This window comes from Scomber japonicus, chromosome 5 (genome assembly GCF_027409825.1).
Source record: "Scomber japonicus isolate fScoJap1 chromosome 5, fScoJap1.pri, whole genome shotgun sequence".
In the NCBI taxonomy this organism is placed as follows: Eukaryota; Metazoa; Chordata; class Actinopteri; order Scombriformes; family Scombridae; genus Scomber; species Scomber japonicus.
In genome coordinates this window covers 5,669,297-5,688,435 of record NC_070582.1, presented here as the reverse complement: position 1 = coordinate 5,688,435, position 19,139 = coordinate 5,669,297, and the positions used below count along the sequence as shown (strand labels likewise).

Here is a 19,139-nt window from a genome sequence, read left to right as displayed (position 1 = left end):
TACATGGATCTTAAGTTTCCCTCAAGAAACCACTTTGTTATTTTTAATCATTTTATTGAAGCTATTATGATTATACTTTTTCTTTTTTTACATTTTTTTTTTAATATTTCATTGTACAGCCATGCAACTGTTGGGTGGGTGGGAAATGGGTTGGGGTTTATAATTGGCATACCTGATGGAGTTGATTTGGATGTTTTTGTATTACTCTGTTATTTGCCTAAAAATGCCACAAAGAGATTAATAAAGAATAAAAAAAGTTTCCCTTAAGAAGACATTTCTTTTGGAGGATATTTTGACATTTCACAGCATAAACAAATAAACAATAAAACTAATGACTTAATGCTGGATGACAACCCAATCACACATCAAAATGTATCATAGTTACGTTGGTCCACAGTGCAGAATGTACTAGTTTCACAACAATGGCTCAAAAACTGTGACATGGATAGGATACGTTTTTCTGCTCTATTCTTTTCTATAGGACTGCAACCAGGTCACATGACTTTCAAGTCTTTGTCTGTGAAAACAAAAAAATGGCTGTCATTCCTTTTATTCTCAGTGTCAAATACGTTTTAAGATAGTTTTGGCATTAAAATGTGTTTTGATGACACATTTCTCATGTAATGAGAAATGTGCTTTTTATTTTCATAATATTCGTTCAGTGAACGTATATGATGTCTAGTTTATCAGTCGTTACTAAGATTTTTTGCAGGTTTTACAGGTTAAAAAAAAAAAAAAGTGTTTTTTTCCCCCCCGACAGGATGTGTTCATTTTAATTAATGGATTCATTTATAATTCTCATGTAACTTTGATGTGGGATAAAAAAAATTCAAACAATTTCTTCCATAAGTACTCCATGAGCAGACAACATTAATTGTACATTTAATATAAATTAACATTAACATTCACAATAACTTATATAAATGCATTCTGCCAGTAGAAATGGTTCATATGTCTCACATAATACAACATGCTGCAGTGATAATAGTGCAACGTTGATTTAGCTGTGAACAGACATCACCTCACATGATGCTCCAGAGGAAACAACTTCTCATGTCTCTAAAAACATTTCCTCATTTCCTCTCTCCTTGAGTGGTTTCCCTGCATCTTTCCATGCATCCACAGTGGGCTGGAGTAAGATGCAAGGAAAAGATGCAACTGAGGGAAACATGGATACAATTTAAGAGATTTGGGATGCTCCTAATGTCTGAAGACCGAACTGCCATGAGCTATAAGAGGCTAAAACATTCAGTATAGCTGCAGAATTGAAAGTGATGTGTAGTTTCAAGTGACACCTTTGACATTACAAGGAAGCATTTGATTCAAATAAAATCGTGCAGCTGTGCTATGTGTTAATGTACAGATACCAAAGAACAGAAAAACTTCAATGAACATGCACATAAATGTTTACTTGGTACCATTTTTTAATTAAATTGCATTAAAGCATGAGGAAACATGCTCAAAGATGGTTTGATGTCTGAACTGGCACCATGTTAGAGCCCTTTTCATTATTTCCTGGGGAAAAAAAAGACAAACATGTTAAAAAGCAACAAAAACACTTTTCCAAATGTATACTACAACAACATGTCCAAAACTCATGCATGCACTCTTACTGTTGACACTTGTACAGCTTGTTCACTCTGGCGATGTCATTCTTGCTCATCTCGGCGCCTGTGCCGAATTCAACATTAGCGTCGGGGATGGGCTGCATAGTGGGCCTATTGTTCCCAGAGAAGGCGTACCTGGAAACAACACAGGGGTTACCTTACATTTATTTATTAGTTTGTATTAAGAACTGGAAATTATTGCCATTCAAATATTGTTTAAAGGGTTGTTTCACCCAAAGACAATTCATTTTCTCTCTCACCTCTAGACATGCTGATACTGCAGCTCTATGCACTGTTTTTATATACCACATGATTCCGGTCAGAGTTAAGAGTTAAAATGTGATAATAAATGTATGAATAACTTGTACATATTCTTTTTTTTGTGGACCCAGCATCAAATTTCTGCTTTTAATCAATTTTGAGAGAATATATTAGAGGATTGTGGCAAAAATGTCTAAGTGGTGTAACCATAAAAATGTTGTACCAAATAATTCAACTTGCTTAAAAACAGTAAATGTTCAATAAAACACCATATCAACTAGTTTGGCATGATCTTACATTATAACTTTTATATTAAATAAAAGGTAATGGAATACTATTGTTCTAAATATTACATTTAATCTGGAGAATCGTGGAGATCAGGAAACATTTACCTGGTGCTAATGTAATTTCAAATGACATAAAAACAAAAATACTAAATGTACATTTTAACAAACCTGATGCTGCTTTTAAAACTATATTTTAAGATATTGTTGACTTTCTCATCTTGCCTCTCTTCTCTCATTGTGACTATGGATTATCCACAGTTTACACTGAGACCACTTTCCAACCCAGGAAATAGTATTAAAAACTGTTGTTACTGAGGTCTGGATTAATTCAGAGAGATTATTGAGGTGTTTAAAAATGTAACTAAAAGAGAAAGGGAAAATGCAAGTGGCATCGTATAATGAAATCAAATGAACAGATGTTAGATGAAGTGGATCATAGTTTCACCAACTTGTGGTACTGCATGACGGAGTCGTAGTCGTAGGGAGTGTCCTGGTTCAGAGTGTTGATCTTGTCGAAGGCGTACTCCCAACCTGAGAAAATAAAGAGATTTGTACTCAATCACTTTTATGATTTGGTGTTAAGATTCAAACTAGTCTCTCTTAAAGCTTTAGGTCCCTATGTTCTCATGTTGTCAATTTTTTAGATTATTTTTTGGTATTTTGCCTTCATTTGACAGTTGATAATGGAGAGACAGTAGTATGGCATGCAACAAAGCAACAGCTGGGAGTCAAACCAGGGACTCTGCTACCATGTGGTACTTTTGCCTAACCATTACACCACTTGGGCACCCCAAAAAACTGGCATGCTTAAATGTGCTTTCAATGTAAAGTGATAGAGGACTAAATCCAGTGTTTCCACACAGTCATTTAAAATTAGATTATCAGCTTCTATTGAGCTTCAGCAGTCTGAGTTAGTCATATCAAGTGATATCTGACACATTTACAGTCTTTTTAGCATAAAAAAAAAACACTAACGTTGAAAAATAGAAGATGAAGATTTGACTCATTTGGACACTGAAGCTTCAGATCAACTTTTGAATACGTGTTTTTACACAGAAGTAGGACTGGATTTTGTCCTCAATTACTTTAATGGTTAGTATGAACAGGAGAAATGATTACAGCAAGAAACACAATGTAATGTTTAATGTTCATTTGGGTTCTTGACTTGTTTTAAGACAGACTTGAAAGATTTACAGCATGAAACCATCCTTTCACTCAGGTTCAGGATTTGGATTTAAGGTTATTAATAAATTCAGGTTGGGTTTAAGATTCACACTCCAAACAATCTGGATTAGTGTTACTTCATGGTATATCTCTCTATGTGAAGACTTGGGTACTGACCACGCTCGATGTTCTCCCACAGGACACGGATGTACTGGTCCCTGTCAGAGCGGCACTGCTCATGGTTGAAGCCGAGGGCGTGGAGCAGCTCGTGCTGGACGGTGTTGTGGTAGATGCAGCCCTGACGGTCCAGAGACAGTGCCTGGGCATAACCACGGCGACCAACGTAGGAGTAACAGCTGAATTCGTACAAGGAAATAAAGGGAAATTAATGATTGTATTGTTCAGACTGTGTGAGTGTGGACCCAGCTGCAAGAAGGGGAAGCGAGGCAGAGGTACAAACTCCAATAAGGCAAGTTCTTTAATCCAAGTGGAAAAAAAATTCAAGATCAAAAACGAACCGGTCTTACACAAAGAACAAACAAGAATGCAAGAAAGCAAGTACACTGAGTAACAAAGACAATCCGGCAAAGAACATAGACATATATACGTAGGCGCCGCATTGACTGCTGCTGCCGATTGGAGCGACGTGCCTACACGGTGGCCATCTTGGTACAGGGCCACTCGCTCCTGCAGCGCATTATGTCTATAGAGGAATGACATGTTTGCACTATTAAAAAGTGATCATACATCACTCAATTGTAATAAAAATAAATAAATAAAATTGCTCAATTGTCAACATATATTCACACAGGTTGTTTGTTACAAATGTCAGACAGACAGATAGACACTTTTTTAACAAATCAAACCGTTTGGAAACCGGTCGAGATTTCAGTGAATAATTCTACTTTGAAACTGTGTGGAGCACCTCTTACCTCCATAGATATACATTCACTAGCCCTGTACCAAGATGGCGGCGCTTTAGGCACACCTCTCCACAGTCAATGCAGCGTCTACGTATATATGTCTATGGTTTAGTGGTTTAGTGGTTTAGTGGTTTAGTGTTTTAGTGTTTTAGTGTGTTAGTGTGTTAGTGTGTTAGTGTGTTAGTGTGTAAGTATGTAGTATGTAGTATGGAAGTATGTGGTTTCGAACACAGCCTAAATAACAAAGACAATCTGGCAAGGAAGACATGGTGGGGCGGGGTTATATACACATGGAGGCAAGACACAGGTGAAACAAATAGGTAATCAACTAAGGCGGGAAAAAGAACAAAGAGGGGAAGTAAAACTGTCACAGGGGAAGACTAGACTTTCAAAATAAAACAGGAAGTGTACAATACAACATAAAATACAGAGTCTGACAGACTGTAAAAGCATGATTTTTTGCCAACAGTAGTATTTGTCCTCTTGGCTTGATTTGACATTACATTGCAGTTACAATGAGATTAATTGTAAAATTAGGGTGGCAACTATCAATTAATCTGTTATTATCTTAAAGTAATTAGTCATTTGGTCCATAAAATGTCAGAAAAATGGTGAATGTGTTTCCCAAAGCCCAAAATACAACCTAAAATGACTGATTTGTTCCCAATAACAGTCTGCAATGTAAAGATATTATGTTTAATATAATAGAGAATTAAAGATTAATATAACAATAATAATAATAATGTAAGCTTAAACTTGAGAACCTTTGCAGTTTATCTTAAAAAAATACCTCAAGATGATTAAGTTATGATGAAAAGAGATGGTGACAATAGCTGACTATTTTGTTTTGGTTCTATATAAGACTAAATAGATAAAATGTGATTATCCCAACCATTTGAAATCACATCTAACATGAAAATAAAAGGTTTATTGCTCAATCTATCAACAAGACTTCAGTGTAGATTATGAAAACAAGTATTTGAAAAGAGCTAATATCAATCTATTATAATTAATTACTTAAAAACACACATAAATCAGTGAAAGCACACAGATTGTTACCCGCTGTCGGACTGGATGCTCAGGTAGTCTCTCTGGGAGGTACGTGGGACGAAGCGGATGCAAGTGCTGCTGGCGAAGGACTCCAGGCCGCGCTCGATGATGGAGAGCTCACGAGATGCTGAGAAGACACAAAGAAGGAAGAGAAGACTGAATACACAATTTTGTCTTTTTTTAAAATAAAATAAGTACTTTTTTAATCCTAAAGGGAAATTGTACTAATAAAGAAAGAAAAAGGTCAATGGTTGTTATTCCACTGTGAAAAACCTTGTAATATAAAAATGAATTAAAACATTTTAGAAGTTGAATTTTAGTGGTTTTACTTGCAGGTGCAAGTGATTTCAAAGAATTAATAACAGCAATATATGTATATATGTATTCAGTAACATGTTAGATATAAAAAAAATAAGGAAAAAATTCTCCTGAGCAAAATCTTGAAAATGTCTGACTGCAGATGTAAACTCCTTTATAATCATCAACATTTTCATAAGTAACTGTAATTTAATTATACATTTTTTTTATCAGTAACTGTAATGGATTACAGTTACATTTATTTCATTATTAAATTATGCAATATCTCCTTTCTGATAACTTTCACATTCAAATTAAATTTCCCTTAGCTAGATGGTTGGTTGAATATGTGCAAATCTGATATTGATGATTGATTTTAAGTGGAAAAAATAAGCACATTGCAACTCCCTTTCACAGTTTTAGCATAAAGTTAGAATAAACTAATATTGGGTCACTTACAGTAATGGTTGGCGATCACGTAGGGCACGTAGACCCTTCCATCAGCGGATTTGCTCCACATGCAGTCGTAGGAGGTGCAGGGATCAGCGTTTCTCTCATTTTCATTGTCATAAGCAATGTCGTCGATGACCAAGGGCTCGTGCTCCTTACGCACTGTTGACGAATAGCATTAATATGCTCAATCAGTTATTTTTATTAACCCTTTAAATAATAAATAAATCAATGTTCTTCTCATTTTATCACAACTGTAATGTTCAACACAGACATCGCTGCAGAAAACCAGGACTGAGAATAATGAAACATGTATTAATGACTGATGGGGAATTTATGAATGTGAATTGGTGTGGAGACTAATTATGAGTCAGAATATGAACAGTATGTAAGGGTTAAGTGTGCAGTTTACACATATTAGATTAGCTTATTGCAGGTTTAAAAGTTGATATCTTGGCTTAAAAGTAGAAAGAGAAACCAGTTGGAGTATCTATAAAAGAGCAAGTTAGACCATTTCAGGTTGTATCAGTTGCACAACACCGAAATGGATTTTGCTTTAACCATTCCATTCATAATGTACTAACTAAGTCATGTCGTAGCTAAATCCACAGCAGTTCAAACTTTATCTGAAGCTAATAAGAAGCTTCAGCTGTCCAGATGAGTTAAATCAAGTAAATATCTTTCAATGTCACAGTCTTTGTAGTGCTAAAGTCCCTCTTTTTGTTACTATACCTCATAGGCATAGACTTGTGTTTTTTGGCCATGGGTGCCCAAATTAAGTAAATACCACCATGGTGATGAGTGATGATGAGGAAGGCTACTGTCATCTGTCGGACGTGGGCATGATGTAAACGATGAAATGTAATACTGTTCTGCTACAAATTATAAAGGCGTCCACCAGGGGGCAGTGCTAACATACACATTAGCCACAACATCACATTACATCACTCCTGTGTGTGATAGTATAACTGGTAGTGATAACTAAGCAAAAAGATGCCATTTAAAAAAAATGCAATTTAAGACCCAGTCACGCTGAAGAAACTATGTCTCTCGGCTGGCCTGGGAACACCTCGGGATCCCCCGGGAAGAGCTGGACGAAGTGGCTGGGGAGAGGGAAGTCTGGGCTTGTCTGCTAAAGGCTGCTGCCCCCGCGACCCGACCCCGGATAAAGCGGAAGAAGACGGAACGGAACGGAACAAATTATTTATTTATTCATTTGGATTTGCCTTCCCAATAGATGCTCAATATTTTTTCGGGCACACACACAGCTCAACAGGGAAACACTAAGAGGGAGTTTGATGCTAAAAAGACTGTAAATGTGTCAGATATCACCTGATATGACTCACACTGCTGAAGCTCAATAGAAGCTTGACATCTACTTTTAGTGTCTACATGCTTATATATGGACAATATAGTTCTGCAGAGTTGATAATGGGGCAAAAAATACCCAAACTTGAGGACATGTGTCTTACCAACATCCTTGTTGGCCTTCCACAGCAGCTCGGACACAGACAGCTCCTAGATCAGAGAGATGACATTACTCATTAATAAGGACTCAATTCAAAAGTGTATTCATGCAGAGTAGTCTGATGTTTATCTATGCTCTGTCACTTTATCAATAAAAACAGAAATTGCACCATAATGTACCGAAAAGGCTTTAAATTATGGATAAAACCACTACTTTTCCTGAAATACTTACAACTACTTAATTCAATACAACTATATCAAGATTATAATACAATGGTCAATGGCGTTTTTTTGGGTCCATGTAGTTTACTCAAATTTAAAAGGGGATAAAATGTAAAAATAAACGTATAAAACCAAATAAATTATACACAAAATTCTCAATAAAACACCTTATCAACTAGTTTGGTGTGATCTTACATTATAACTTTTTGTATTAAATAATAATTTAATAATATTGAATTTAACCTGGAGAATCGTGTAAATCAGGAACCATTTCAATTTCTTCAAATTAGGTAATTATCTGTAGAAGTACAATAGAAATACACTGTAGGTGGATACAATATTTATATATATATTTTTTTTTGGTTACACCATTTGACATTTTCAGGAGCATTCAGTCTTACTTGTGGTTTTAAAAAAATGGTGTAAATGTCATTTCAAATGATATAAAACCAACAAAAATACAAAATGTACATTTTAACAAACCTGATGCTGCTTTTAAGACATTTTTAAAGATATTTTTGAATTGCTCATCTTGCCAACCCTTATTTGTCACTGACCCATATATATGCAGTAGAAGTCATTTTTTTTACATTGCTGTATTGATACTTTTACTGAAGTACAAGATAAGAGTAGTTGATAAGTTTTTACACCACTGACAACACGTGTTACTCATTTCATCTTCATGTTAAATCTTACTATTAATAACATCTCCACACATACTTAGATATTACACACAGCCTCACCTTCTCTTCAGCCCAGGAGCAGTCGGAGACCACAAGGAGGATCAGGAAACTGAGTGAGCACTTCAGGAAAGCCATGTTACCAGTCTGCAGGTGCACAGTGTTCTGTACTGTACCTGGACCCTGCTGCAGCCCCTTTTTATACAGCTTTCACTGTATCTGTTGACTGCTGAGCGTAAACACCACTTTGCCCGGTTGATAAGATGCAGATTGTCCTGAGAACATGTTGCTGATTCCCACTATAGCTCCCCTATATAAAAATCTGCATGAGGTAGCAAAAAAAGTTCAAAAAAGCTTCCTGCCACCTTGTGAGAGTGTCGGCCTTGAGGACACCTGCCTGCTGGTGTTTATGGATCCTGTGCTGCCTGTTGCATAATGAATAAACTATAATAGTCTCAGTCAAAATGCACACTGAATGGTTTTGGGCCAAAATGCATTTCTCAGGCGGTCTGAGACAGGTCTGCTTTCTGTCCCCAGAGTCAAGACTAACACAGAGAGCCAGCGTTCAGTTGTTTACTTTACAACTGCAAAGTAAACATCTGCTGCAACTCAGTTCTTTTACATTAAGGCTGAAGACTTTTCTGTTTGTTGCTGCCTTTTATTCATTAAAATTTGCACTGCACTGTAACTTTCATTCTCTTGTATTATGTCTTCTAAATTATTTCTGCAATCCATTCAACTCTTTTTAATTGCATTTAAATGTGTCTTTTTTTTCAAACAATGCATTGTTTTTAACATTTTTGTCTTAATGCCTTTACATTTTAGGTAAAGCACTTTTGTTACTGACAGCTTTTATAATCTCACTCAAAATTATGAGAACAGGATTTTTACTTCAAAATTTCAAACATCATCATTGTTCATGAGTATGCTAATGAGTATGAGTAATAAATAAAATATAGATTTTTTTTAAAAGGAATATAAAAATAACAGACAGGTTTTTGCTCTTTTTCACTGAAAGTAAAATAGTTAGTGCTTGATTAGATTTAACTTAAGTTTAGTTTAGTTTGCATAAGTTAAAATTTACACAAAAAAAACCAGACAGATAATGAGAGATTATATGCAGTGAAAGAGAGACAGAAAATCCAAATGATTATTTAAAGAATCCACCTAAAACATGTTAAAATTTCACAATATTACAGAAAATAATATTACCACATTGCACATACTCTTCTTCATTTTCCCATTAATCTATATTAGACTTATCAGTCTAATAATGGTATAAACACCATTAGACATAAATACACCAGTGAAATAATTCACAGTTGCAGACCATTATAGTATTTTATTATTTTATAACAATATATAACAAATACAAATTCAGAGTCTAAGTATTCAGGCTCTGACTTGTGTTTGCATAGCACCTTGTGAACAAAAGTGATATAATCAAAGCAAATTTACTCCTTGCTGATTGTCCAATCACGGCTCAGCAATCATCAGTTAAAAGTCAGTTAAGTAGACAAGAGCGTGTTTTGTTTTTACACTTTTACAAACAAAACATATCAGAGTGACAACAAATGGATTAAACATATGTGCTTTAACATAAATTGCATGCTGACTAGCTTAATGTCCTCATTAGTAACCTTGCATCATTTTCAAAAGCAACATTATTTTGTTGGCAGCTTAGAAAGAGAACTATTTCGACATTTTGAGTATATCCAAGATGCTTCTATGTCAGATTTCAGAGCAATTATATCAGTTTAGTTTAGTTTAGTTACCACTCCAGTAACTCCAGCCAAACCTGTGTTACATAACATTAAATGTGCCAAACTGACCGATTATACCTCATTCTCATATCCCTTACTCTTGTAAAAGTGATGCATACTGTTTGAAAATAGACTAAACCATAAATGTGACCACTGTGATGTTTGTCGAATTATCTAAACTACAGTCTCTTCAATTCGTACATCTGTGCAATCTAATGCAATCCAGCTCTGCTTAAAATTCTACATTTATGAAGTTTTCTCAATTTTTGTTAACATCGTCAAAAAAGGTCAATTATACTGCATGGTGTACCTAATATTTTTCCGGGGTAAGGTCCCTGGTAAGGTCTATTCGGGGGTTCTGGAGAGGAGGGTCCATCAGATAGTCGAACCTCGGATTCAGGAGGAGCAGTGTGGTTTTCGTCCAGGCCATGAAACTGTGGACCAGCTCTATACCCTCTGCAGGATCCTTGAGGGTGCATGGGAGTTTGCCCAACCAGTCCACATGTGTTTTGTGGACTTGGAGAAGGCATTCGACCATGTCCCTTGGGGAGTCCTGTGGGGGGTTCTCCGGGAATCAGGGTCGGACCCCCTGATATGGGCCGTCCGTTCCCTGTATGACCGGTGTCAGAGCTTGGTCCACATTGCCGGTAATAAGTCGGACTTGTCTCCAGTGAGGGTTGGACTCCGCCAGGGCTGCCCTTTGTCACCGATCCTGTTCATAATCTTTATGGACAGGATTCCTAGGCGCAACCAGGGCGTTGAGGGGGCCCGGTTTGGTGACCTCAGGATTGGGTCACTGCTTTTTGCAGATGATGTGGTCCTGTTGGCCTCATCAGACTGTGACCTCCAACTCTCACTGGATCGGTTCGCAGCCTAGTGTGAAGCGGCCGGGATGAGAATCAGCACCTCCAAATCCGAGTCCATGGTCCTCAACCGGAAACGGGTTGAGTGCACTCTCCGGGTCGGGGATGAGATCCTGCCCCAAGTGGAGGAGTTCAAGTACCTCGGGGTCTTGTTCACGAGTGAGGGAAGGATGGAGCGGGAGATCGATAGGCAGATCGGTGCGGCATCTGCAGTAATGCGGACTCTGCACAGATCCGTCGTGGTGAAGAGAGAGCTGAAAGGCGATAATTCTACTCATATTAGCTTCACACCTATGGTCATGAGCTTTAGGTAGTGACCGAAAGAACAAAATCGTGGGTACAAGTGGCCGTAATGATCTTCCTCCGTAGGGTGGCTGGGCTCTCCCTTAGAGATAGGGTGAGAAGCTCAGTTATCCGGAGGGAGCTCGGAGTAGACCCGCTGCTCCTCCGCGTTGAGAGGAGCCAGAAGAGGTGGCTCGGGCATCTAATTAGGATGCCTCCCGGACGCCTCCCTGGTGAGGTGTTCAGGGCGCGTCCCACCGGTAGGAGACCCCGAGGAAGACCCAGGACACGATGGAGAGACTATGTCTCTTGGCTGGCCTGGGAACGCCACGGGATCGCCCAGGAAGAGCTGGAAGTGGAAGTGGCTGGGGAGAGGGAAGTCTGGGCTTCCCAGCTTAGGCTGCTGCCCCCGCGACCCGACCCCAGATAAGCGGAAGATGACGCGCTAGACTTATCAACTTTCTGACAATGTTAACAAAAACTGAAAATGAATAAACTTCATAAATGTACAATTTAAAGCAGAGCTATTGCATTGGGTTGCATTAGATTGCACAGGTGTACCTAATAAAAGAGGCCAGGGAGTGTATGTGTATAATGCTGTCCTTTAATTTCCATGTACTCTACATCAATCATCAGCTGGTTAGGATGCTCACTAGCATTATGTAGCAACAAAGTGCATATTTAAGATGATTAAATGCATATTTAAAGCCTCTCAGCTAGAAACCTTAAAGGAAACCAGCATTAAGTGAGTGTATGCTGTACTGTTTTCGGTATATTCTACATATGTATGTGGTTGAAGTTTATTTGGTTTGGTTTGGTTTATTTGGTAGTTTTATAACGTTGTTCAAGCCACTAGAGCTGAGAATAAGTAGGGGCATAGGTTTCTATAACTGTAGATATCTTCCTGGACATATGTATATTACACAGGTCTCACAAGGAGCGAGTAAGGGCGGATGGCCTTTTCTACAATCTCCTGCTCCTCATGCTTTGACAATTGTTTCGAGAGGGGAACCAGCCAGTATTTACCATTGTTGTGTTTCTCTCTGTATTTGGGGTTGATTCGATTCTGCATAAGCACCTCGTAGTCCTTCATTTTGTAGGTGAATTTTTTGATGTAGGGGACCGCCTCAGAGATATATGGGGTGGAGTAAATCCCCCTGCCGTATTTCTGTCCTGTTCCTGGCTGTGAAAGTAAATGGCATGTTATCATATGGCCACTTCATTGGATTTGATGATGATTATAATGATAAAAGAGATTAAATTAACCTCATATTTTGATACGATAATGCCATTAGCGCCTGGCTTTGATGTCCCGTGGTAGGAAACAGGCCACTCCCCACTCTTTGAGCTTGTGCCACTCCTATAGCCTCGCTCCCCGAGCCAGGCGTTTCCGTCTGGGTATTCATCCAGAACCTGAGATGAGACCAAAAATAAGGGGTTACTATTTAGTCTAAACCCATTGTGGATTTGTGAAAAAAAGCAATTGCCTGCACTTACTCCATTTCTCCACTCGGATGAGCACATTTTAGCTGAGCACTTAGATTTTGTGAATGTAGTAAAAAAGATGGGTTTGTAGTGGGCGAAGCTTTGTAAATGCAGTGTCTAAAACTGCTGTAATACTGTAGTTAACGTATTACAGTAACAGTACTGCAGTATTATGAGTGATGTAGTATGCAGTATTACAGTTAAAGTAGTGATATATTATTATATATGACATCATTAGATTATTAATAGTGAACCATCAGTGTTAGAGCAGCATGTTACTGTTGTAGCTGCTGGAGGTGGAGCTAGTTTACACTACTTTATATACAGTTAGCTAGTTTATACTACTTTATATACAGTTAGCTAGTTTACACTACTTTATATACAGTTAGCTAGCTTACACTACTTTATATACAGTTAGCTAGTTTACACTACTTTATATACAGTTAGCTAGTTTAGTCCAGTGGTTCCCAACCTAGGGGTGGGGCCCCTCCAAAGGGTCAGCAGATAAATGTGAGAGGGGGGGATTAATAATTTCTCTAATCTTTGATTTTGGTGAAATATTGGATCATTTGAACATTTATGGAAATGAAACCATGTGAGAAGTTTAAAAGGAAAAATCACTATTTGTCCTTGAGTGCAGTAACTGAATACATGCTCTTGGTTACTTTCCATCACTGAATTAAACCATTGTCATACTCACCTTCAGAGCGTAACGTTTCCAACCGCAGGGGCGTTCGTACACTTCGCCACCTCTGTAATAAGTCTCTGTGTCTTTCAAATCACTGAAGTCATAGTCATAATCAGGATCGAAGAATTTATGCTCATCAAGGATGTGTTCACGTACAGAAGAAGAAGAGGAGCTGCAGAAAAGAGCGCAGTGAGCAGCAGAGACCAAAAATCCCTACTTCGTGTATTTAAAAAAGGGCATAAAAGATATTTTAGAAAGATAAATAGAAAAAGAAAAATGCAAGTTGTGTCCCAATATCCTGCACTGTTACACACTATGAGAAAGTTCATGACATGATAGATTCCTCAAAGGAGAACACAGAACAAATATAGTATATATGCTGTTTTAGACAAAAAAAGATCTAAAAAAAAAGTCTAATTTAAGTTGGAATTTAAGTATACATTGAACTTGTTTGTAAACAGTTGCTCGTTTCCACATCCAACAGTTATGGAGCAACATTATCCTTCATTTGGAGTTATGTGTCTGTCCACCCAGTGAATGAAAGATCAATATTCACCCTTAGTTAGCTCTGTTTTTGCTCTTTACCAAATCCTGAGGTCTATACCAGCCACTGTTTCTCCTTTCGACTGGTGGCATATTCATTAACCCAGTCTCAGATCTATACAGGGGTATTGTCAGTTTGTGACGTCCAGCATTACATTGTGGTGCAGTGGCAGAGTTGTTCCAATTTTCAAACAGTCTGCAACCGTGGGAAAAGAGATTGATGGCTGTGATTGGGATATATCAGCCCAAACCCGTCTACTGGGGTTGGTGCCTAAGCTAGCATGCTTAGCCCCACAATCTTAACTACACTCAAAATTGCTAACAAGATAACATTAGCTGAGGCCTCATTTTTCTCTAAAGAAACCATGATCTCATTCTACTTCACATAATGAGGAGTTTTTTTTTCCTCCAAAGCACCAACAGCCTATCATTTCCAAAAAGGGAATCATGAGCACATAATGAAAATGACATCATTGATCCAACTTATGTCCCTGATATGAAGAAAGGTCATCATAGGAGGACACACGTTACTCATATAGGACTCTGAGACTCTGCCAAACACATGACACTGAGCCTTGATACCAGTCTGTATGAAAGACTCTCCACAGCGGTCTCTCTCTCTCTCTCTATCTCAGGTGTCATTTTGTCGTGCTGTCCAGTCATGTACAGTAGTAGCAATTGAACTAAGGAGCTCAGTAGAATAAATTTTCCCTGAACTATGTCCCTGATCGCAATCAGGGCTGTGCTCACATCTTTTTCAAGACATGTCATGGTCCGTAGTCGCTCAGCAAAAGGCCATTTCATTTTTCAACCTGCTGCAAATAGATGAACTGATAAACAGACTAGACTGCACCCAACTAGCCACAGTTTGCCCATATGATATGACCAATACTTAATCAAATTGTACCTTTATCAGAACTATCCATTTGAACTATCCATTTGCTTTGTTACATTGTTTTGAAAAGTGCTATATAAATAAAGTTATTATTATTAAATTAAAACATGCAAACTGAGAATAAGGAGACAACACAAATAGCATCACAATAGTATTTCTAGTATAATAATACATTTCATTAATAAGATTTTAAGTGTAAAAAGTACACAGTGATATGCAAGTATGAGATGAGTGAGATGCAAGTTTGTTATGTATTCATAAGCACTTGAATTGGGGTGGCGCCCAAAAAGCGAGAGAGGGCAGGCTCAATTTGCGGCAGCGGCACTTTCCGCGGCATTTCTTGCGGCACCCAGAGATGCCGCAGCTAGATGTCGCTTGTAGGCACTTTCCGTGGCATTTTTTGCGGCATTTTCTGCGGCATTTCTTGCGGCACCCACAGATGCCGCAACTAGATGTCGGTAGTAGGCACTTTACGCGGCAATGATTTCATGACTGTGGCATGGTTTTAGGCTTTAGATGGCAATTTACAGACATGTCAACGTTAGAAAATAATTATGTTTTGATGCCACACATGTTAAACGTAGCCTAAAGAATACATATAGAATGGTTGCCATGTTTGGGTTTCCCTGTCCTCATCTTTCTTTATCCACTATAACTAAAATGGACGTGTGCTAAGGCAATACTTACAATAAGATTTGTGACACTTTATGACACAATGAGACTGCGTCACATTTTTAACATCAGCTTTTTAGGCAATTGGTCTATAATACTGATAAACGGATTTGTGTATTTTTGTTATAGTGTTGGAGATATGTGACATAATAAGAGGCAAGGCCTACTAAAATAGCCTATACTTAATTTTTATGAGAGATTTTTTTTTAATTATGGAAAATTGTGTATAAAACCGCATTTTTAAATATCATAACCTACTTTGGAGAGTTACCTGTCACACCTGGCAACCCGAGAGCGTGTCAAATCATTTTGACGACTGCCCACTCATTTGTCACATCAGCGTACGACTGTCAGTCCTGTATTTCAAATCCCTAAAGAGACATTGACGACTGGAGAAACATAGGTAAGTCATAATCAATTTAGTCAAATGTGTGCCTTGATTTTAGTTGTATAATTTAAAGCGTCTGCTATTTCCACTCAAGTAATTTGACAATTAAAATAATACCACAACTACAGCATAATGAAAACGTGACTTCACTCTATTTATTGTTATTTGGTTTTTAGGTTTTGATCCGGTGGTTGCAAACAAGCAGCAACATGTGCCGATATCGAGCTGAAAAAGTGCTTCAGGAGTGCTCAACTACCTGGGAAGAGCAAAGGTACACAACTTATTTGCAGTGTGGGTGTAGATGCCAAATTTGTGCCAGTAAATAATTTATGGCGCTAGTTGTGGCATAAAGTGGTTTTGCATCAATACACTTAACCTATATAATTTCTTTTTTATTTTCCAGTGCTGAAGATATGATAACAGCAGACACAGAGGAAGAGGTAACAAGTTACTATTTCTGCACCTAACAAAAGAGCTTTACATATTGGCTCTCAGAAAGTACTGCTGCATCTTATTGTGAAATGAAAAAGTAATTTTGTATTACAGGTTTATGTTATAGCCCACTTAACTTGATCAGTAGTGAGTGCTGATTGGGGGAAGCCATACAGCACATTTAGAGACACCATATATCAAAAATATTAAATGTCACAGATATCTAAACATTTTGCCAGATCCATTATTGTATATTGTAAAAGTGGATCTAAACAAATACAAAATTGGTAGATGAAATCCATACATCTATCTGCTGTTGCTTATCCGGAAAAAGATCACAATGGTAACTTATTGGAAATTGAGATATTCATCACCTCAGCAACACCTTACAGGTCCTCCTTATTACGTACAAGTTATGAACTAGGCTCTATTGGTTAATGGTGTGCAATTAAAAAATTCAAAATTTTAACCCTATTTGAGAATGACATCCATACCTGGACCATGTTTTCATCTTCACTGCAGCAAAATGTGTTTCTCCGCGATGTTGTGGCAGCTGCAGACTGGTGCAAAAAGAGATCCTTTGAAGGACAATTGAAACTGCCAGCGGTTCTTTCAATGGACAACAAAGAAAAAAAGGACCTGCTGGAGGAACTGAAAGTGTGGAACGAGGACTACGACGAATGTTCTCCAGCAGAACACCTCACATTTGTGTTTGGAAAAAAGACCGAATATGACACTTTCAATCAAGAATTGATAGATAAAATGGACTTGAAAGTGTGGGCTAGATTTGAAGATTAATGTGCTTTATGCACACATCCACTACTTACTGAATTTCAGCCTGCTCCTGGTTTCCCGTCCTACAAACGGATTAATCCAGGTGTGTCTGACCAAAAGTTGAGGTCAGACACACCTGGATTAATCCGTTTGTCCAATAATGTAGGACGGGAAACCAGGAGCAGGCTGAAATTCAGTAAGTAGTGGATGTGTGCATATAGCTCTCTCTCTCTCTCTCTCTCTCTCTCTCTCTCTCTCTCTCTCTCTCTCTCTCTCTCACACACACACACACACACACACACAACCTTGTTCAATTGTTGTGTTTGTTTCTTTTTGTTAATAAATTTTTATGGAAAACATTGCAAGGCTATTAATTGAAATCATAAAAATGTAATTTCAAGGGTTGAATTCATCAAAATTACGTATGCTTAAAGTTAGGAACAGGGCAGAAATGAAGAGAATTATTAAAAATAATAATAAATAAACAGCAGAACAAATCTATTAATCTGTTTGGCTATAATTTTGAGATGTTTCGTGGTTGATGGTTTATCTGGACAAATTGTAGTAGGCTATAATTTGGATATCATTGCTAAATACTTCCTCAGGTTTCCCCGAAATTCAAACTAATAGCCTATCCCGCACTTAGGCTATTATCATCTGCCCCGTCCCCCTACGTGTTCCTCCATGCTCCAGCACATGGTGACACAAGCATTATCCCCCGGCACACAGCGGCTTGCCGTATCACATAATTGCACCCAGCAGCCGCGGCATCTCTGGGTGCTGCAAAAAATGCCACGGAAAGTGCCGCAAAAAATGCCACAGAAAGTGCCTACTAGCGACATCTAGCCGCGGCATCTGTGGGTGCCGCAAGAAATGCCGCAAAAAATGCCACGGAAAGTGCCTACTAGCGACATCTAGCTGCGGCATCTCTGGGTGCCGCAAGAAATGCCGCGGAAAGTGCCGCTGCCGGCGGCAGCCAGCGGCACTTTCTGCGGCATCTCTGGGTGCCGCAAGAAATGCCGCGGAAGATGCCGCTGCCGGCGGCAGCCAGCGGCACTTTCTGCGGCATCTCTGGGTGCCGCAAGAAATGCCGCGGAAGATGCCGCTGCCGCAAATTGAGCCAGCCCCTACTGCAAAAAGCTGCCCAAAGTAAACATCTGTTTGTAGTGACGTTGGGCTTTCCACTAATATACTTTATACAAAGCTTGAGGTTTAAGTTATTGTTACAAACTTTACAACCATTATTAAGAACATGTCTTATTCAGTTTTACCCTGCGAGCATCGGGATGAAGTCAGTGACGGTCATGGTGGGCGCACCCAGCGCCACTCCAAGTCCAGAGAGAAGCCCTGAAAATAACCCTCCTACATGCTGAGACGATCCTGCTCTTTCTTGCGCTTGTAAAGATGTCACTCTGATATTGCATATAGCAGAGAGCGCTTGAAGAGCTAGATCCCGGTCAGACATCTTGATACTTGTTCAGTTAATAAATGAAGTACAGTAGGCTTCTGTTCCGGTTGTGTTCTATCCGTGGTACTGTATGAAGATTCACGGGGTTTCTTTTACTTGCATCTCCCTGCGTCCAAGTCCCTCCCCCCTCGGATACATGGATAGACGCTAGGAGACGAGGACATATGATTTTAGAGACATAAGACGTTTCGTCTGAGGTGTCCCAAGCCTGCAATCACAGCTGGATCGGCTGTTATTCAGCTGTAGAAACTTTTAAAGAGTTTGTGTCTGTACATAGGTGCACTGTCTGGATACTAATAAAGGTGCGCAGTTATTTCTAATAGAGCTTTTTATACTATATTGTAGACTACCTGTTTGGCAAACACCTGTAGCCTACATGGATTTTAATAAAAACAACCTGAATTATTGTTGTGTAGTCTAGTGTGTCCTGCTCTGTATTCTGATTATGAATACATTATTTAATAACCCAGAATATGAT

The 19,139-nt window shown here is 38.5% G+C and overlaps 1 protein-coding gene across 1 annotated transcript; it reads right to left on the bottom strand.

Annotated features, from left to right (window-relative positions):
* Nucleotides 1-1,609: 1,609 nt before the first annotated feature.
* LOC128358583 (hatching enzyme 1.2-like) lies at nucleotides 1,610-8,546 on the bottom strand. The gene is made up of 7 exons (XM_053318915.1): nucleotides 8,472-8,546; nucleotides 7,512-7,557; nucleotides 6,049-6,201; nucleotides 5,302-5,419; nucleotides 3,497-3,675; nucleotides 2,605-2,686; nucleotides 1,610-1,742 (listed from the first exon to the last, which is right to left on the bottom strand). Exons 1-7 carry the CDS (start codon nucleotides 8,544-8,546, stop codon nucleotides 1,610-1,612), a joined length of 786 nt encoding a protein of 261 aa, XP_053174890.1.
* Nucleotides 8,547-19,139: the final 10,593 nt, after the last annotated feature.

Bases quoted from the DNA above. Each gene is read 5' to 3' on its own strand.
- LOC128358583 (XM_053318915.1), bottom strand. From the start codon at position 8,546: ATGGCTTTCCTGAAGTGCTCACTCAGTTTCCTGATCCTCCTTGTGGTC. The intron at 3,676-5,301 runs GTAACAATCTGT...GTACGAATTCAG, and splicing joins AGCATCCAGTCCGACAGCGG to CTGTTACTCCTACGTTGGTC. The intron at 1,743-2,604 runs GTTGGTGAAACT...TGTTGTTTCCAG, and splicing joins TCCGTCATGCAGTACCACAA to GTACGCCTTCTCTGGGAACA.